At 40.6% G+C, this 21803-nt stretch overlaps 1 protein-coding gene across 1 annotated transcript; it reads right to left on the reverse strand.

The window, feature by feature from the left end:
* Nucleotides 1-532: 532 nt before the first annotated feature.
* zranb1b (zinc finger, RAN-binding domain containing 1b) lies at nt 533-21171 on the reverse strand. Its single transcript, XM_044046050.1, has 10 exons — nt 20792-21171; nt 16744-17789; nt 12082-12269; nt 10264-10417; nt 9413-9484; nt 6778-6976; nt 5509-5629; nt 5019-5148; nt 2776-3005; nt 533-2274 (listed from the first exon to the last, which is right to left on the reverse strand). Exons 2-10 carry the CDS (start codon nt 17702-17704, stop codon nt 2056-2058), a joined length of 2274 nt encoding a protein of 757 aa, XP_043901985.1. The 5' UTR covers nt 17705-17789; nt 20792-21171; the 3' UTR covers nt 533-2055.
* Nucleotides 21172-21803: the final 632 nt, after the last annotated feature.

The following is a 21803-nucleotide window of genomic DNA, read 5'->3' on the forward strand; positions in this document are numbered from 1 at the left end:
GTCAGTCCAAAAATCACCAAAAAAATAATAGTTTAGTATGTCGGCCCAAAAATCACCAAAAAGTCCTACTATAGTAGGTCGCCCAAATCACTACAAAAAGTCATACTATTGTATGTCAGTCCAAAAATCACCTTCAAAAAATTACTATAGTATGTTATCCAAAATCACTCAAAAAAGCCATACTATAGATTGTCGTCCAAAATCACTCAAAAGTCATACCATAGTATGTCAGCCCAAAATCACCAAAAAAGTCGTACTATAGTATGTCGTCCAAAATCACCAAAAAAAGTCATACTATAGTAGGTCGTCCAAAGTATGTCGTCCAAAATCACCAAAAAAAGTCATACTACTCCAAAATCACCAAAAAGTCATACTATAGTATGTCGTCCAAAATCACCAAAAAAAGTCATACTATAGTATCACTATAGTACACTATATCACTATAGTACCAAAAACTTTTTACAGTTGCGTTGGTCGTGATAAGTTTTAAACCTTAAAACATTAACAAGAAGAATATCAGACAGGAAACAAATGAGTTGGACATTCAAAAAAGGTTTTTCCTTTATTATTGTTTTTTTTCTCTTATTTTACCTTTTCTCTGCGTTACACTCCATATAGTGAAGTCAGGCCTAAATCCACAAACCATCAGTCACAACTGCAACTATTGCATAAATATAAAGCAACATACAGGTGATGCTCAAAATGCTCATGACTCGATGACACACGAAAGAGGTTACAGTACGCAATGAACAACAAAAACAAATTGCAAACATTCACAGCAAAAAAAAAGAAGAAATTAACGTAGAAGGAAAACTAATTTTTTGTTTTTTTCTGTCAGCTTTGGTTTTTATATGTTGCAGCCTCACAACAACCTTAATCATGAACTTAAAGGGAAAGTGAAGTAACGTGTACCATGAGGGTGACAAAGAAAAGAACAGACTTCAGTGACACAAGCGAAACGCTGGGTTTATGTCGACAATGAAACGCATCTCACTCCCGCAAAACCTTAAAATAAACAGACAAACAAGAGCACCAGATTTTAGGCATCCAAATGAGGTACTAAATCGCACACAACACCTTTCCTCACAGCAACAGTGTTTTCTGTGCAACATGTCTTCATCGAGATTAAGAATAATTAACAAAAAAAACACAAAACAAAAAGAAGAAAATATACAGAAAGCTCTTATTAGCTCAAATAAGTTTCCAAACAATAAATATGTAGAATAGGTTCAGAGAAAAACAACCCCAAACACACACACACACGCTCTCTCCCTCTCACACACACACTCTCAGCTCAGTCAGTCTGGGAAAAAAAAGGTAAACCAAAATATCCAACATGATGTTTGTTTGTGTGCTAAAAACCTTAGTGAGATTTGACTCCTTTTCACAACAGCTTCATATAATGACCTTAATTCAAGCAATGGTACTGTATTTATATAGAAATGTTTCTTTTTAATAAATGTGCAGTGCTTAGTAAGAAGGATTAAAGTCATTTTCTATTCCACAACCTCCACTTCTCTTAAGATAATGATATTGGCTTTGTCCCTGCCCGTTTAAAAAAACAAAAAAAAAGGAGAAAAGAAATGATAAGCAAACTGGAAAAAAAACACCTTATTTTGTAAGTGTGCTTTTGTCAGTGCCCACACTGAACGGATATAAAGTTGATTTGAATCAATGCTGGTATATTTTCCTTATACTCTTTTATTTTTTACAACCACATGCATTTTACATCTATAGATAAAGATTCCTTTTTTCCTTTTTAAATTTTTCACAACAAATCAATAGGTTGTTTTATTTTTAGCATTTGTAAACCTTTCATTCTCTCTCTCTCTCTCTCCCCCATGATTCTATGTTTCGCAGCAGTGGAGTTTTTGTCAGTCTCAGTTGTGGTGTGAGTGTGTTGTCTGGTAAAAGGTGGATGTGGTTTCCTGTCCTCTCCTGAAAGGCTTTCACAGTTTGTCCGTGTCAGGGGGGAAAAAAAATAAAATTAAATTCAGTAATGGAGAAGAGGGGGATGAGTCCTGCACCCCCCCTTCTCCCTCTGCTTCAGTTTAATCACTCGTCGTCCTCCTCCTCCTCCTCTTCGCCGTCAGACAAAGAGGCGCAGGGCCGGATCTGCCTGTAGCCGTCCAGCCACTTCTCCACCATCTGTGTGACGAGTGGGTGGTTGCGTCGGCGGGAGCTTTTCTGAAGAGCCACCAGGACTCCGCCCTCAGTCACACAGCAGTCCAGCCACTCCCGCAGCAGCTTCTCCTGTTGCTCTTCATTTCCCATCTGAGGGCAGAAACATGGGTAACCATCAGACGGAGCCACATCACTCGTCTATATTCAGTACATCATGCTCTCCCTCTTAAAGTGATAGTTAAGGTGTTTTGAGGGGACTGTTGTATGAGGTAGTGACGCATGAGCTGCATCTTAAATACAGCTGAGTGCTCTCTATGTCGCCTAATACTCTTGTCAGAGCAGCAAGAAGACCCACAACCTGGTCGGAACAAGGGAAAATGTGCATGTTCTGGAGTGTGCATGTGGGTTCTCTCTGGGTTCTCCCGTTTCCTCCCACAGTGACTACACTAAATCAGCATTAATAAGAATATGTTTGCCACTTTATCTTACCATTAGACCGCCTTTTCTAACTCACTCTACACTCATTTACAAAGCGGTGTGCGTGCTACATGTTCTAGGCACGATCATCTGCATGTACTACATCACACAACCCCTGAAACTGTCCTTTTGAACTACTGAGAAATGTTCACAACAATGGGTTACGGCACTTACTTCCTGCGCCGAGAGGAAGTGAATGTGAAGCAGCTTCCTCTCGCTGTCAACCAGCGGCAGGAACGTGACGGTCACGTCGTCGTCCGTGTTCAGGTTGGCGCCCGCGCCACGATTGTCAAAGCCGTCGTTCTCCATGGCCACCAGTGCTGAGAAGTGGCCCCGCGTGTAGCCCAGAGCGATGGGACTCTTCCAGCAGAAACTCTGCTCCCACAAGAGGGGCAAGTACACACCTGAAGAACAAACAGACATGTTACAGTTGCTGATACTGCAGTACCAGTTACTACTGCTATTACAGGAACAAGATCATTGTTAGAGTTGAACAAAGGTCTGTCTACGTACAGACAGCTAAATTAAATCAAACAAATGTGGCTGCCTGTGACTGTTCCGTGAGTAAACAACTGCTTCCTGTTTACATGAGCATGTCTAATGTACCTGCATGGTCACGTGATACGAGTTCTCTGCTGTGGTAGTATAGAAATATCACTTCTGATAAGGACCTCAAATGATGGATGATTGTTTTTGTTTGCTAATGTGAAAAAGATTTTCAAGGACTTTCCAGGACCAATTTCCTCAAATTCAAGGACCAAATGTGCTGACACAGTTTAAGATGAGAGGGCAACTTTTAAGAGTCCACTTTTTTGGTTTGCAGCACGCTCTGCATCTGCAAAATCTTGACTTTGCCCAAGATCTCAAGGACAGTCTTTGTAATTTTCTTTGGTGAGCCAGAGTTTCCCAGTCATCACGTCATTTACTCTCTCTTGATTAATGAGAGACAGTGTCCACAACACCGCTAGTAATACCAAGTCATTGTTTGTTCTGCGAAGGCCTAGTCTATGTACATCAAGCAATGCAGGGCATGAAACAGTAGGTGGCGCCATAACAAACAGGGATAGATTTACCTAAATATCAACTTAACTTTTTTTCTTCCACAAGAAAGCAGTTTCAATGACCCATGTCTGTTTAGTGTGATTTTCCAAAACAATTAAAATTCACAAACGTTCAAGGATTTCAAGGACCTGTTAAATGCTCATTAATGCAAATATCTAATCAGCGTTTACTTTATTTACTTAGGTATGCAGACATGGTGGAAACCACCTGCAGAAGTTCAAACCAAGCATCAAAATGGAGAAGAAAGGTGACTTGTGAAGTTGTTGGTGCCAAATGGGCTGGTGTGAATTTTTCAGAAGCTGCAGATCTACAGGGATTTTCACACACAATCATCTCTAAGGTTTACAGAAAATGCTCAAATGCAAAAATGTCTTGTTTATAACAGAGGTCAGAGGGGAATGAGCAGACTGAGGCTGCAGTATCTCAAACACGCACTCATTAAATCCAAAGTATGCAGAAGTCCATCTCTGAACACAGCAAACCTTAAAGCAATGGCTATTTTATTAGGTAGAAGAAGCCGGTGAGTGTATACTTCACTAATGAGGATTACATTTGTTAAAGGTTTCAAACAAAAAAACGTGATGTAGCCCGAGACACTGTTTATAAACGAAACAGTGCAGTAAACACAATCCAGACAGCATCTGTGTCTCATATGAGATGAGCGCTCTGCGTGCATCTGACTCTTCTCTCCAGTAACCATGTAACCATAGTGCTTTTACAGGGTTCACTTGGTCACCACTTCAGCTGAAGCTAAGCCCCCACCCCCACCCCCTCCCGTCGCTACAAGCGCCCATATGCCCGCCTCCCCGACTGTTTTACGTTGGCTCTTGGCAACAGTAAATCACGGAGCCATCAGACAGGCTTCACCACAAGCAGTTGGCCCTTGCACAGCACTTTCATCATCCCCAGCACAGCGTCACTCATGAGGCAAATTGAATCCAGACTGTTTTTACTGCTGGCAATAAAGGTGGATCCATAGGTTCGTCTGACTCTAGGTTCCGATAGTTTATATGTGTTTAAATGGGCATGGGAGGGTGTGTGTAACATTTCCCTGCATCACAACACACACACTTGTGTGTTCCCATGACAAAGTGGGGGCTTTGTTTTGATTTTAGAGGTTATTGTGATTCCCGTGTGTTCTACAATACCACTTTTTTTTGACTCATGCACATTGAAAATAGCAATTACTGACAGAGCAGAGGGGCAGTTATGTCAGCTATGTCAGCTATGCAGACACATGTAGGCTGGAGCTTATTCATAAACCAAGCCTGCTCCTTCTACGCCCACTGGATCGGGAGCTGCACTCGACATTTCATGATATTTGACCAGAACAATACGGGCGACTGTGCACTCACCTTGAAAACGGGTGTACCCGAGTGTTTCTCCACGGAAACTTTTGTAATACTTCACCCCGTAGACAATAATGGGCCTACGAAGTATGTGTGCAAGAACAAAAATGTGGGTCTGCTCCAAGCTGGATCCCGGCTGTGAGAGAAAACAAGACAGAAAAGGGTAAGAAAAATGTTTAGAAAGCGTCTCCCTCCCTGCCAAGTTAGCTCAGACAACTCCCTGGTGTTGAAGCACGAAACACACACAATTACCGCACTTTCACACCCAAGCATAACAACAACGCGCCCAAATACTTAGTCTGTGAGGTCACACAGAGAAGCAAGAGAAGTGCTCACGACAACCAGGATGCACTTTCACAGAGAGCATCGTAGATTGAGTAAGTACCATGTGGGGTGGGGTGGGGCAGTAAAGCTTGTTGCATAATTCATGTATCATTAGTATGTCGTGTTTTAGCCCTCTATAATTTGCGTGTTGTTTGCTTTCATGTGCACGTACCTGACTGGCCAAGGAGAGGATGAAAGCCCAGTCCTCCTGCCACTGTTCCTCCCGCAGTGAAAAGTGCAGGCCGAAGCTTTGGGAATACCACGACTCCCACTCCTTCCAGCGTGTGTAAAACCTACAGACCACAAAGACACACAGACACTGGTTTGTTCATGACATTTTAGATCTTTTGCAGCCGAGTTATTTTCTTCAAATTAGTAATACTCTCACTGAAGAAGCTCAACGCTTCTCAGAAAAAGAGATGGCTTGTTTTGGTAATGCAGAAAATTCTCTGGCCTTGAAAGTGTTTCAGCGCTTAGAATTTCCAGATCAAAGTCTGACGCCCACAATCCAAGCTTTGGACTTTTATAAACTTATAAACCATGGCCGTGTTTCTAGCACATCTGTGCCATGCTGGAGAAAAAACAAAAGCGTAGCTTGAGCCTTTTGGAACAGTGCATTAACTTGGGACTTTGTTATAGGAACACAATTCTGGATCAAGTACAACTGTTTGCACCTGGAACACACGTCCTGGATGATGTTCAAGTGTGAAAACACTTCAGTGTTACACTGAGACTGCAGCAGGTCAGAGGATGCCAGCAGAGGAGGCAATTTTTAAAGCATCCTGAAGTGGGATTGTGTTCATGAACTGTAAAGAATGTGGTGACGTGTCTCCAAACCATCAGTGTGAACAATTATTGTTTTGCATTCAGACCTGTACTTATCGTGTGTTCCCATTTAGGTCACATGTCAGGAAATCCCAGTTGAGAGGGGCAGGGACTCAGAAAGTCGGAGCAGCCTCACAAACCCCAACTGCTATTTTTACTGTTAATTGCACGCCTGTCGTATTTGTTTTAAAGTAAATCAATTGTTTTATCCGTGGAAATTATGGTTTCTATTTTCTTCTTTTCTGTATGTATGACATTTTGTCTGTAGTCTTCTGAACTTGTTTCTGTACACGTGACACCTACTGCACGACAGTCTGTCTGTCCTGTGAGAGGGATCCCTCCTCTGTGACTCTTCCTGAGGTCTCTCCAGTTTTTTCCCAGTAAAGGGGATTTTTTGGGGGAGTTTTTCTTCACTTGGTGTGAGGGTCTAAGGACAGAGGGTGTCACTTGCTGTACAGACATAAAGCCCTTCGAGGCAAATTGTGTTTGTGATGTTGGACTATATAAATAAAACTGAATTTAACTGAATTGAAAATACAATGTATGTTTATTTACACCTTGTAAAGAACTATAAAGCTGCAATCCACACTCATTGGCCTCTGTTTGCAGGACTCACCAGTGAGAGCAGTCGTGCAGGCTGTCGTGCAGGGTCTTGCGCAGCACAGAGTCCTTGTCGTAGATGCCCCACGTGGCCTGCAGCACGGAGTCGAGCAGACAGTCCCCGGCCGTGCGGTTCCAGAGGGCATACAGTCGACTGTCTAACCTTGTCCCGAGCTCCAGGGACCAGTTGATGATGGGAGACTCCTCTTCAAGTTCTAGACAAGAGGAGAGCACAAGTGAAAGGCTGAGTGTTGTGTTATTAACCTTAAAACACTCCGTTTGACCTTGAATCAACATACTAAGAGATACCAATGTCAGATGACTGTGAGAAATCAGGAGAGCGGTACTGTCTGTGCTCATATAAATAACAGAGACATGTAACATCACAACATTATCTGTTGCCTTTTAAAGACCAATCACTTAAAGTTGCATTTCTGCTGACAAGTCAGTCTTGACCGTTCTTCTTTTTTACGAGCCAATCACAAAAACATTATTTGCATTTATATAGTACAAGTGGAAGTCAGTATTGAATGCATTGTAAAACTGAAAGTGACTCCTTTCCTCCTTTAAATGTATATACATAGTCATTAATCTGACATCTGCCCAAACCTATACAATATATTTGGAGCAGCACTGTTCTACTTGAATGTGTTTACTGTCGTTTGCTGAAAGAAGCTTCTTAATAATATGCTGCAACCACATAAAAAAGGCTTTTTTTAATGTTAGGGCTCTGGGACTGCTGGAGTGCTGAGACAAATGAGCTCTGTAGTTGATGGGAACACACTATTTTCTTTTTTCGTGAGCATGTGTTTGAAATTCACAAATGACCTTTTGTTTAGCTGTGGAGTGATTTATTTGGTATTTGGGTGTTTTTTTAGTCTGCGGAACCAACAACAAAACAAAAATCAGTCTTTGCATCTTTGTGTTCAATCTAAGTGGCATTAAAAACACATTCGGTATTTTGACATTTGGCCGTGTCACGGTGTGACACTACACTGCTGCTGCTTAATGTGTAGCTAAGTGTTTGATCCGCGAGTTTCAGACAGTGAGTGGTTTATAATAGCCATTAATTTAAGGGTTTGAACTGCATTATCTGGTCTTATGGTGCATTCCATTTCATCAATTGAGAGTAGGAAATTGGGGTGACGTCACCTCAAAGTTAAGTTGTAGAGAAGTTGGGGAAAAAAACATGGTCGCAATTGTATCTCGGGCGAGCCATTGCTAGACATTAATCGCGATACTAGTCTATAGCAACGCTCCACAGTATTTTGCATGAGGCAATGTGTCCATAGATACGATTTGAACAGTTCAACTGTTCAAATTGTTCTTATTGTGAAACAAATAAAACAGAAGTGCAATATTACAAGTGTGTTTTTACGACGGATGCCAATACCATCTTGGAATCCTATTTCAGGGTTTGTGAGATTGTTCCTGACTCTACGAGAAAGGAATGAACGACCTGAAGGGGTGTTCCATTTGGAACATCTGACTAGTACTGGAACACACCATTAATCTCTAAACAAGGGACACGGTTTGCTGTTCTCTCAGAGACATTTCATGTTTCTGCCAAAACTTCTTTCCTTAAGGTCAAGTGTTGTAGAATTAGTTTACAATAAAAATGATTTGGTTTTCATAGCCTTGTAGTAATAATAATAATAATAATGTACTTAGGCAAGTTGCCTAGGCACTACTAGGCAAGGATCTTGTTTACAGAGGCTGCCATTTTGCACAGCCATGTATGTTTCTGCAGAAGTGTATGTTTTCATTTTGAAGTGGAAGATGACTACACAAATCAAAACAAATGGCATCCTTTCTGGTATGAGGAGGCCACTGTAGTTCCATGATGCACTTGGGAAAGGGAGTTACAATCTACAAATTGGTGCTAGGGTAGTTACGATTATTGTCAATTATTTTGATAATGGTTTTTATTGGTTTGAGGGATTTTTAGGTTCTTAAATGTGAATACTATCTGGTTTCTTTGCTCCGTGTAACAAATAAATCATTAAAACTGAATAAGATATTTGAGAACATCATGATTTCCAGGTTTGGTAAACACAGATCAACATTTTCTGATATTTGCAGACCAAACAAGTGCTCAAGAAAATAATCATTAGCTGCAGCCCTAATTCTTGCACAGAGCACATTTAAATAGAAACACACACATAAAGGACCCTGAAGGTGAAATATGATTTTCTGTCTTTCACGTTGCACCAGTATGTGACACACTGGACTGATTAGACATGGAACACAAATAACCAGCACATAGGAAAGAAAGTGTCGCAGACATACGATGCCTTTTGAATGTGTGTGTATGTGTGTGTATTTTTGGGCTGAGCGGAGTTGCAATAATTCAGGACGGCTCAAAGAAATCCCTAAAACTCAATTAGGCCAATTAGAGTAAATGCAACTGGTGCACACGATAAAGATAAACCTCCTGGCAGAGACTGCAGCAAAGTCTGCATTACCAAGGAGGAAAATACAAGTAAGATAACACTGCCAGTACTTGGCAGCCTTCCTGTTATACTATACCATTTGTGAGGGGGGGGGTTGTTTTCCTTAGATTTGTTTTCTAGTTCAAAGTGGTTGCATGTAAACATATACAGTACAGTATGTAAGCACAACATTTGAATTTAGCAGTGAGAAGATCTTACCCTTTTGTACGTCTCGGTCCAGCACCTCATCAAAAAGTTTTTCCTGAACTGCAGGGGGCAAGTCCTCAATGTCTGAAACACAGAAGAAAAAAAGAGAAAACAAATGAATGAAAGAAATCTAAGTAGTGGGAGGTTATTAAAGAATAAAAGGGTGAAGGGAAAGTCATGTCTCGGTTGTTCACATATTTTACTTGATGAATGCATTCATCTGACATGTATTTTTGTGGTTCATTTCAACTCAAGCCATCATGTTTTTGTCTTTTTCACAATAGCCACTGGCTTTCACTGCATGTTCCGAGCTCTTGTCAACACAGTAGCTCATTCTTCTGCTAAAATAAATGGATGCATTGACTTTGTGGAACCCAACAGAATGGCTCTCTATAGTGGCCCGAAGCCAAGGTCTGCATTGTTGTGAACACTCGGCACAACAGAAATCCTTAGCTTAGCTACAGGCAACAGAATGAAACACAGTAACATTCCACTCAGTGAAATTCAAAAGAAGCCGCGCATTTTACAGAGAGATATTGGCAAAAAAAGGTAAATATTGTTATGAAGGAGACATGGACTGTTTGGGGCTACTGCAGTCAGCATGCAAAAACAATACTTAAACTATACAGAAGCCTGAGGCTTCTGGCAGATGAGAGACGACCGTGGCATTATGTCCCAACAACTGAACAACAAGTAATTTCAATACGCCACTAGTGAACAAAACAAGCATCTGTCACACACTCGGTAAGCCACAGGGCATGACTGCTGAGTTTTAAGTTACCCTTACACAAAACCCTGAAAGTACACACTGACAGATTTTGGAATCTGTGTTTTGTTTATTTGCTGATGAGGTCAGTGCTGACCTGCAGGCAGGGTGAAGGTCACCAGGTCAGTGAGAAAATAGCAGGTGAAGTCGCCCTTGCGCTGGTGAAGAGAAGCCGCTACCTCCCGACGGATCTGCTCCGTTAGCTCCGGGCACACCATGGCTGGTATACACTTGGCTGCCTGCTGGGACACCTGCAGAAGATAAAAGGAGACAGATGCTGAGTTTAAGAGAATGTCTATATTTCATAGGTAAAGATAGGGTGCATTCACCTCTTCTAAAGCCAAATTCAAGCACTGTCAAAGTCCATTTTCAAGCTTTTACAGGCCCTTATTGCAGTCACATTAAAAGAGTTATTAATGGTTTAATTTCTTGTTATTTTTTTTATCTTATCTAGTTTTACCTAAAAAATATTTTTGGTTTAGTATCTAATTCTCTTCTTTAAATCAAATATGTCATTTATACATTTTGATTTCTGACTTTACTTTATACCTTACAATTTGTGTTTAAATGAGACAGTTTTATACCTGACAAGTGATTTACCTGGTTATGGCTCTGAATGAAACAATCAAAAGTGTGTATATATATATATATATGTTTTTTATTTTTTAAAAAAGAAGAAAAGACAGAGACAGTTATGCTTTAGGCCTCTAAGCATCCAAAATTAAATTTTGTATTAGTAGAAAGATAAAAACTGAAAATAAAACCTTTATATTTCTAAATATGTCCCCTGTCTGAGAGTCCAGACTCTCCAGATGGAATGGTTTTCATTTTAGAACTAATTTTGATTTCTCTATCTCAAAAGCTCAGTCAGATAGCTATTTGGTGTGAATGAAATGCAGAAAAAAAATTCAAACATTTTCACACACTTCATACAAAATGCAAGCCTTGAAAACACAGCATTAGAATTCAAGCACCCATATGAACTCTGTAACCACTACATGAAAAGAAATACATTTAAAAAGTCACAGGACTGTTAAGTGGAATGAGTACAACATCTCTTTGATGTCTCTTTGAACTTGAATTTAAAGCACAGTTGAAGCCTGAATGTTGAATAAAAGCAGTTGTTTTTGTATGTGTTTGATTAGATGACTGTGACTGTGACTGTGATATAATTATTATTATTTATTTTTTTTCTAATCTTTTCACTGATCTAATCCAGTTTGCCTCTGGGAAAAGAGTGTGAAAAGAGCTGTGTCTGTGTTTAACGGTGAAGCAGTTGTAACTTTATTTTTTTTTCAGCAGAATGATCCAGTGGTTGCTCACTGACCTCCTCTGAGAGAAAACTGGGACAGGGATGATGTGTGGGAGGAGAGGTGTGCGTGTGTGTGTGTACAGATGATCTGGGATCACAGTGTTCAGCTCAGTGAGCTCTATTTGATACATATCAGGGAAAACACTTTTTTACACAACACTTGATACAAACATCACCAACAATGTAGGCTATTTGGAAGTTAATCACACTTCACTTTGGTTATATGTTTAAAACTAGAGGAGGCATAGGACAGGAATAGAAGTACAAAAGGCACAGATTGTATGGACAAGTTCCAGTGTGATTTCTCTTAGCTCAGCTCATTGGGCATTGAGATTGCAAGACATCTCAAGAAAATGTGGAAATCAAATCTTACATTTAGTCTGACTCATATTACAGCATGCCTATAATCACAGCAGATATGTTCTCTCACTAAAACAAGAGTCAATAGACTTTTTTCTTCATATAGTCAGTGAGTTGTTCCCAATACACAAATGGGTGAACATGCAGCACTGAATTTTGTTTTAAATACAGGTGGAACAGGAGAATGAGACTGATTTTACATTACTTATGACTTAAAATCTGCATCTGTACCACTCTACTCACCTCTGTGAGTAACACAGCCAGCATATCCTGCCTCTGGAAGCGGATGGCGAGGTGAACCAGCGTGAAGCCGTCGTCAAACGCCGAAGTCCGATTTAATAGGCGCACCTCGTCCGACGTTAGCTGCCGTGCAATGTCTCCTCCTGATGACTTGTAGGCTTCCACAGCTGCCAGGTCGCCTTCTACAACACCTGTTGGACAAAGAAAACAGTCCCATAATTAAGAAAACATTTGTGTTGACTTTATTTTGCTCTCAAGGTGTTTACACAGAAGACATTTGACTTAATAGAACCAGTTGGACAGCACACACAGTTGGAACAAAATATCAAGTTCACATTTTTGTGTTTTATTGAGAAGGAGTAACATAGTTTTAATGTTATTTGTAGAGAAACCAAAATTGGTAAAGAATAAAAACACGACATTCTCCTCTGAATCTGTGCTCAATAACAACTTTTGAGAGAAGGGGAAAGGACCAACTATGTCATCTATTTTCTGTCATGTTTGTCTTAAGGCTTAGATCTTAGTGGGAGGGTGGAGGGTTGTGTTGAATCCTATGTGGATGTTTCCTTTTTGTTATACTACAGCCGACACATTGTTTGATTTTAAGCTACTAAAAAAATACGTTGTTATTATATTTATCCAACACTAGGGTTAAACTCTTATCTATAGATTTTCTGTTGGTGAATTTATACACATTTGACGCCCAGAAAAGTCAAATAATTACAAATAAATTCTGTTTTAATGGAGAAGAAAAGGGTGGCGTAATGTAGCTGGTGTGTGCCTGTGCAACAGTAAACTTTCCTGAGAGGCAAAGGAAGGAGGGCATTTTTAGTCCAACGACAAAACCAAAGCAAATCCACTCACACAAGAATGAAGAATAAAATTTGGATGGTTGTGCAATCCGCTCCAGACAAACAGAAAGACAAAACATTCCAACATAATGAAACCAGTTTTTACCCGTTGAATGAAAATGAACCATTTAGACAAGTGTGTCAAAAGCATTCATTTCTACACAGCGACGAAAAATTGTCTTTCCATTTCTAGCACAGTAAATGTGTGTGTAGTATTCTCTCGTACTTTTGACAGCATTAAAACGCCGCCGAGCTTTTGTTCTCATGTCAATAGACCACACACAATGCTGCGCTGCATAATCTGTGTGAGAGGGAGACAGAGAGAGACGTGGAGTGGGTGGAAGGACTCGCTGTATCATGTGGAGCTGGCCCACACTGTAAGAGAACAAGACAGGAGCCACACAATGGCCGTGCACTGTGATAGAAAGGGATCACAACCACTTTCCACACAACACTCCATTAGTGTGGGTGTGTCTGTGGTGCTGCAGTCAGTACCACATTCATAGATCCCTTAGAAAACACAACAGGTGCAAACAAGCAAACAGGCCTACACTTACAGGTGTGCCAACGGAAGAAAAGGGATCAAACTAGGTGCTGGTCTTAACCTTACACACAGTTTGTGTTCTTTTTATGGCTTACACACTATTTTTTTCTAAATCGCAAAAGTAATTGCAGTAGTTCAATAGTTTTTAATCACAATAGCACAATTCACAACAGTTTTTAGTGAGTAAAGCAACTCTTGCCATTGTATCTTGATTGGGAATCAAATGAATGCAAAGAAAATTACTTTATGAACTTGACTCTTAGATTTATTTGATAATTACTAATTAAGAGAAGAGCAATAAGGCAGAAAACACAGTGGCTGTGTCCGGAGTATGTAATGAGTTCTACAACTGTGGCCAAAAAATAATTAATATGAACTTTTCTATTTTTTGTGTATGGGTGAATGAGGGAGCTGTAGAGCTTCAAGAAGCGATAAGAATTGGTGACATAAACGGCAAGTGTAGTGTACCGCCTGCCGGAATTTATTAGAAGAAAAAGAAGAAGGAGGATTGGTGACGTAACCAATGGGGTTCGCGGCGCCTGACTTCCAGATCCAGTCCCATAAATGGGACACAGCTAACGTCTACTTCAGCAACGTTAACCCAACATCATTTGCACTTTGCAGCAGTTCTAGTACAGTCATTTTAAAACTGTGTTTGCTAATTCTTGTGTGTATATATACTGTATAACTGACTGCCTATACATAGTCATACGTTTAGAACCAAGATGTGATTTTTGTCCCAAATCACTCAGCCCAACTTGGTACTCAGAGAGTACCATCACCTCTCTGAAAGTAGGACACAGAAATGTTTAGCATTTGTTTTGAGTGTTTTCTCCCTGTGCTTCCTTTGACATGGCTCCTGTTTCCTTGCAGGAGCACTGGTGGAGAAACTTTGAGATGCATTTCGTGCAGGTATTCATGAGCTGTGAGAGGGACTGTGAGTCTATGTTTTCACTGCGATGGCTTGACAACATATCCAGGAAATTTCCCAATCGTGAGATAAGTCAGACCTCAGCAAACAAAAGATTGATCAAAAATTGCAAAAACCCTCTTATCTCAAGAAAAAGATTACTTACTGGCTATGGCTCTTAAGAATTCAACCTTACCCAAGGCACCTTGCCAGTTATCTTCGGTCAATAAAAGTTGTGACAATAGGGCAATAAAACTGCACAAACACAGACATAACATAATATGAAACCACTGTCTTCTAAAGAAATTCACTTTGTGAAAGAATGTTGTCAGAGCAGCTTAGTTGGTCAACATGAAACATGAAAACCACTCTCTGAAAACAGGTTAATGATCATAATTCATGTCATAACCTCATAAATAGGGAAGATTGTGATGCACTGCCACTGGGATACAAGCAACATGAGTTGAGAACACAGAGTTAACCTAGGGTCATGCACAATGTCTGGGCAAAGGTCAATACCGTTGCCAAAGAGTTGCACAGCTCATGCTATTTTAAGTGCCAAAAGTCCCTTAGAAAATCAAAGGCATGAAGCAGAACTTTGGGGCAATCGTTTACAAACACTGATGTCTGCCAGCAATGACTGGGAAATCCACCTAGCAACACATTCCCTTGTCTGACTTTGACTTAACTGAGCTATGCACTATGTCCTTTGAGACTGCAGTGTTGTCATACCTAGCAAACAACTGCAGATAAACAGTATTCAACTACACAGTATGTATAAAAGCAACACTTAAGCATGCCACTACAAACTCTATTTAAAAACTGCATACATTTTCACAACAAATTGAAGACTTTTGCACAATACTGGACCTCGATACAGCCTACACTAAAGAGGGCAGATCTTGCTTGATTCAGGAGCTTTAAACTTTACCACTTCACTACATCAGGATGGACTGTTATTAAAGAAACTTTTTTGACATCGGGCCAAAATTGTAAAAGCTGCAATGTCACATTGTGAAATTCCTTTGTCTCAGTTATCTTCAGACACTCAAAAGCTCTAGAGTGGACACAACTTGTCAATGAATCTGCTAAAATGATTTACTCATTTTAAGTAAATCTATCAAGCAAAGTCTGTCTGGTTGCAGCTCCTCCTTTGTTTTATTCTTGTCATTTTCTGTCACAATTGGCTTAATATTTATTGATTTTGAGCAAAGAAAATGCATATGTTTACCTGTATTTCGTAAAACTTAGCTGGAGTTTAGCTGGAGACCTGAAGCAAACTCTCCATTACCACCATCACTCAAGTCTGGTACTTTATTCTTGCACTTAGGTTTAAAGGTTTTTAAAGTCTTGTTTTTATAGTGTTATGAATCACAGGTTTTGCTTACAAACATATTGAGGCAGGTGAACTCACTTTTATTCCTACTTTTGTATTTTCCCTGTGGGACAATCAAGTAAATTATTATTAAGTGGACATAATACATTTGGTGGCAAATAGGGATAGGATGATATCAGCAGTGGCTCGGAAAAGGATTTCCTTCAGGGAACAATGGAGCGCATATATGGAGAGTAAATATTTCAATGGCCAAAAATAAATAAAACCCAGATCATAAAAATCTAACCAGATTAGACTTGGGCTCGAGGGGATAAACAGCGCAGACATGAGGGAGTTCACCATGTTACATGCAGTAAGGGACTTAGCTCCTGTGATATTTCTTGGACATTAAGACACGGGCCTCAGTGTGAGGAATGATGTTGCATGAAAAACCCTGTAACTGTCATTTACCGATGAATACAAGGGCTTAGCTTAAAATATCAAATAGATGTGTGGCTGTCAAATTAGTGTTGTTGGTGCAACAGAGAATAATCTTATGTGAAAAGCAGCTAGGAGGACGAGTGGGTGCACAGAATACACTCTACATAGACATGGCAAAGGAAAAAAGAGTGAGATAGAGTGAGATGGCAAGGCAATCACTAGCTTTTCTTAAAACGTCCATCTTTCCTCCCACTCCACATTCACCAGTCTACAGTGTGGGAGGCAGGACAGTTGCTGCATGTGTACGGTGATTTTACACCCACTGGCACTGAGTGATGAGAATTTCTAAGCTCACATAGTAAATCAGCATCAGCGGGATGTGTTTCTGAATAACTGCACTTGGTGCTGATTAGTGGATTGCAACACCAACTTCGTAGTTAGTAAAACGATAATAACCATCCTTACAAATTTGGGGAAAACCCAGTTCCTGGTTGATGCATCTTAAATTGCCAAGTTTACTCATCACCCCCTCTGCGCATAATACAGCAATAATCAAGGAAAGTGTTTAATATGCTTCATGAAGTTGTATATTCTTGAGACTCACCAACACAGGCATTGAGGAAGAGCCAGTCAGTCCTTCTCATCCTGTTTTTAATCTGCTTCAGTTTTTTGAAATCCACCTCCAGCTCCTCTTTACTCCCAATTCCAGCTCCTGAAGCCAATTCAATTCTCTGAAAGTCCATGTTCAGCTCCGATTCCCGTTTTGATATCGGAGGAGACCTCCGTTGGCTGCTGCTACAACCCCCTACACTACCTACCACATTCCCAACTACTTGCCCAACCACACCTCTCCTGTTGTCTCTGTCCTGTTCATTTAGTTTTGAGGAAGGTTGCTGACTCTCAGGCTCTGAGGCCAGTTCGATGGGTTCCGTTAGCAGACTATTGGGTCTGGGGTGGTCACACACCACACACTTTTGTGCCTTTGCCCAGTTCTCATAAGTGCAGGCAGCACAGGTCCAGTGCTGTGCGTGAGTGTTAAGCCTGTTTCGATCATTATATTCCTCACACGGGTCTGTAGTGGTGGCCAGGGGAGCAGGGCGACATCCAGAGCCTGAGGTCTGGGGTGACTCAGTGGGGCTGCGTGGCTGGTGGGTGTGATGTCCTTGATGTGTAGCATGCTGCCCATGCTGCTGTTGTTGAGCGTGCTGCCTGTGGCACAGGCACTGGGTGCAACGGATGGCCCGAGGCCAGTTCAAGTAGGTACACATATGGCACGACCACTTGCTACTGGTCTCAGGTACATCAGCAATGCGAACACGGGGTCGGGCACTGGAGTCTGGACAAATAAGTAAGCTGGAGCCTCCCTGGGGTGGACTGTTGCTAAGGCCTGCAGGGTCCCACTGGTGCAGACTAGCATCCAGTGCAGGGCTGCTCTTGAAGGGCTCCTCAGTAATGATGGCACCCCCGCTGGGCCTCTGAGCGCGGCACATGGTGCACTTGATGGCTGACGGCCAGTTCTCGTATGTGCAGTATTCACAGGCCCACTTGGCAACCAGCTCGGTCATCGTCGCACCGCCGCTGAAGGAGGCTTCCTGCCGTTCAGAGGGGCACTCAGCACGGCGGATCCACTCTCAAGGAGATCACACAGCACTAGTTGACAAAGATAGGGGAAAAAAAGGATGTTTTAGCAAAATGCTTAAATGTTACACCAAATAAACAAATACAAAAATGTCATCCCAAAATATATTATGCCCCAGAGACAGTTCTTAACTTTGAAAGGTTTTTTAGAAGTAAAACTCTCAGATAATCCATTGTTACATAAAATACAAACAAAGCAGCCTTTATTACGGCCATCTGTGCCATTCAGCAGTTGGGCCATTCACGGTCTGACACTTGCAATAATCTACAGTGCTGTGGCTCTTGGTCTGGCACTTAACTATGCATAAACTCAAAAGGACGATCATACAGTGCCAAGGCAATGAGCACAACAATGAACCTGTAAAGACCCACTGGCTTTAAACATATACAGTGGGCAAGTGTGCCCTACAGCCTTGCTAGGTAACAGGAGACAAGGGCAGATGAAACAAGACACCAAGCAGGGAGGTGCGTGACTGGTTAAGACACTTCCTAATGCACTGAAATTGAATTTGTCCCAAAGCCTTTTACCTTTGTATGAAAGTAAAGAGTCAAGACTTAATGTGCTCATGTTGTATTATTTAACAAAAGATAAAAAAGATCAGGTTATTGTTAGCCCGGGGAGAAGCTCAGAAAGTATTTGGCTCTGCTGTGTTTACACCACGCCTCAAAGTTTACTAACACACTGTGAAAAATTCAACACATTTGTGAGGGAGCAGTAGGTGTCGGCTAGTGCAGACACATTCAACCTGTTTATAGACTTGTGACAAATCACTATTTCATCCACACAATTCAAATATATGTGAAATTAGTCTCAACATAACCTCGTTATCCACCATAGTTCATGCTCAGACCTACGTTGGTTTCAAGCAGCCTATTTTTATGCATTTTTAATATTTATATGTATCATGCGTTTTTATACTTGAGGGAGATCGAAATGTTTGTATAGCATTAAAAGCAAATGAGAGCAACAGAAACAGATTCTGATACAGTGCTGGGTGAGTGTATATTGAATTTAAGACAATGTTTTGAAAACATTTTTGATATTTCTATAATAATAACTAAAGTCAGCAACTATCAGCCTGTTTTCATGAGTGTTGGGTTAGGGTTAGAAAATCCTTAAAAGTCTTGAAATATTGCACTTACATTTTTATGACTGTGGTACGAAGGAATACTGGCTTATCAATTAAAAGGAAGACGTTTCAGCAAACAAACAAGGGCATTAAGAAATCACACCTGAAACATCTGCATTTTGCTGCATTGAGAAAAAAGTGTGTGGCCTGATGAGAAAAACAAAATATTACTACAATAACAGGTAAAATCATTAACATGACACCACCAGGTACAGTTCTTATTTTTATACTTATTTTATGCATATATGTTATTTTAGTCTCTTTGTAATATTTATATTTTTCTTATGTATATTTATACTTTTTTTACAAAAGCATCTCTTTTTTACTTTTTACTTTATGCTGGTGTTTTTGAGTGGACAGCAAAGTAAGAATTTCATTGTACAGGGAAACGTGTTTCTTTACTGTGCATATGACAATAAACACTTTGAATCTTGAATCTTGAATCAGCTGCTAGGTTGAAGTCTATAACGCCTTTTTATAAACACCTCAATGGAAACACAAAAAAAACAGGTTTGTATTTCAAGTTTTTAACTTCAGGAAGGAGGGAAAAGTTGGGGACACTAAAATTCTAGATGGAAATTAGTTCAACAGAAGAAGATTTTAAGTGATTTAGAAATCACTAGACTGATATATCCTTCCACGTCCGCTGCACTGGCAACATTTTATAAATGGCAAAATTGGCAGACAAGGGGAGAAGTAAATTACTACAATATAATGCAATGAAACGCCAGCATGAATCAATAGCTACTGACGTTTTTCATTTTTGATATGTATGTTGTGTTCCAGTTATCCTTGAAAGTCGGAATTTCTGAGTTGAGGGGACGTTTTTACAGCAGGTTTTTTTTTTTCTTTTTTTTTAATGATATTGCTTACAATGCCTAGCCCAAGATATGTGTTAGTCCATGTTTTCCTCTGAGGTGACATCACTCTGATGTAAATGGAACACACCTGTGGTTGCACCATCTCAGTGTTGCCAGATGGAAAATACATTTATACGTCTATAATCACACATCAATCACAGCATTCGATCTAACCCTACACACACATATATATGTGTGTTAGATCGAATATATATATATATATATATATATATATATATATATATATACATATATATATATATATATATATATATATATATATACATATATATATACATATATATATATACATATATATATACATATATATATATACATATATATATACATATATATGTGTGTGTAACCAATATAAAAGCCACAGGGCCTACATACAGCGTCACTGCTTTTTACAAAAGTTAAGTAACTCAGAGCTGTAAATACAGTAACTCCCAAAGTACATACATTAAGGCAATTAACGCCTACTAAAAACAGAAATAAGAGCAGCACAAAGAAAATAATGCCGACCACAAAGAATAATTACACTACTTAAAGTAATGAAACTGCTGCTCCAAAGTTTTTGATGTGTGCTGCCTAGTGGGGGTGTACGGTCAAACTTATCATACACTTCGTACATCATACATCATACAATTGTCATACAAAAAAACTTTTTGAGCCATTCGATGGAAACACACATGCAGATGCACATTTTCTTTTGTCAAATATTGTTGGGGGGAGCATTATTCTGTGATGGTGCCCATGATTTCTAGCGACGCCCCTGTGACACAAACAAACAAGTAATACCAACATACTAGCATACTAGCGCTGTATCCTGTGTAAACAGGACGAGCTGTAACGACAGTGACTTATGTTTCACGACAACTCGGTTCGTTCGGTTGTCAGCCAGAAAATTACAGACAAGCTAGCTGTGGCTGAACGCTACCCAGACGGGGATAATGTTTGCCCAACCGTAGATGTGCACAGGCCCGTAACAAGTCTACCGTACGGTCGGTGAAATCCTTACCTTAGCTCTGCTGTGTTTACACTCCTTACTTTCACACGGCGGCCAAAACAAACGGAGCTTCCCCGGAGCTCCCCCGCCCCCCCGGCCAGAGAAACCCACTCCAATTCGAACTCAGGCTTCTCTCACTTGGCCAAAACAAGCCGCATATTAGTCGCCAGTCGAAGGTCCGTCCGTACATTCCCCCCCACCCCAAAGTCCCGTCCCTCGGCCGTCTTCCTTTGACGCTTTAAACCATTTTCGCTCCTTCTTCTTCTTCCCCGGTTCCCAAACACCGAGCTGACGGGCTTTAATGGCGGAGCTGTGGGAAGAGAAGCAGCCGAGGGGGAGGCAAGAAAACACACTACGAGAGGGCGAGAGTGCACAGAGCTCCGGGGCCGTTACTGTTCAGAGGGGCGGGGTCAGAATTTACCACCTGAATCTGTTCACCGACCTGATTGGTTGTTTTTTGTTTATCCCCCGACGGCGACCAATCAGATTCCACGTCTCACGTTGTCACTGTTAAAAGGCTCCGTGGAACCAAAACAGACCCGAAAGTCACACTGGAATTAGATTTTTTTTTTAAAAAAAAGACGATTATCTCTGGATCTCGGGAAGCGCACTCGATCACGAAATGACGCGTCACTTCGGGATTCGAAATTCGTAATTTATTGCATCTCTGGCCGGTGACCACGTGGTGTCTTTTCAAAGGGGATGATGTCATCGTAAAAATACTGCAGCAAGCAGTCTGCAGTAATACATGACAGCTGGAGCCACAGTTTAAAGCCAACATTGTACAATTAACATGACAGCATTTTATTATAATTTATGGATATTTGTACACAGAATTTTAACTCGATCCGAATGAAGGTTACTATATAATTTGATTATCGTGGATTTTGTTATGCATCTTTGCAGCGCTCATTTAGTAGAAGTCCGTCCCACTATGCTGTGACGTCACCAACATTACAGAGATACACACAACCACAAATGCTGGAGGTATTTTCACATTTTTTGGAATTTCCTAAATGAAGTA

Source organism: Solea senegalensis, linkage group LG15 (genome assembly GCF_019176455.1).
Source record: "Solea senegalensis isolate Sse05_10M linkage group LG15, IFAPA_SoseM_1, whole genome shotgun sequence".
NCBI lineage: Eukaryota > Metazoa > Chordata > Actinopteri > Pleuronectiformes > Soleidae > Solea > Solea senegalensis.

What these genes read in the sequence shown, in the direction of transcription:
- zranb1b (XM_044046050.1), bottom strand. Translation starts at nt 17,704, where the DNA reads ATGACCGAGCTGGTTGCCAAGTGGGCCTGTGAATACTGCACATACGAG. An exon ending in CTTCCTCAATGCCTGTGTTG is followed by an intron (nt 12,270 to 16,743) that starts GTGAGTCTCAAG and finishes TTTGTCCAACAG; the next exon opens with GTGTTGTAGAAGGCGACCTG. An exon ending in CTGCACGACTGCTCTCACTG is followed by an intron (nt 5,630 to 6,777) that starts GTGAGTCCTGCA and finishes TGTGGTCTGTAG; the next exon opens with GTTTTACACACGCTGGAAGG.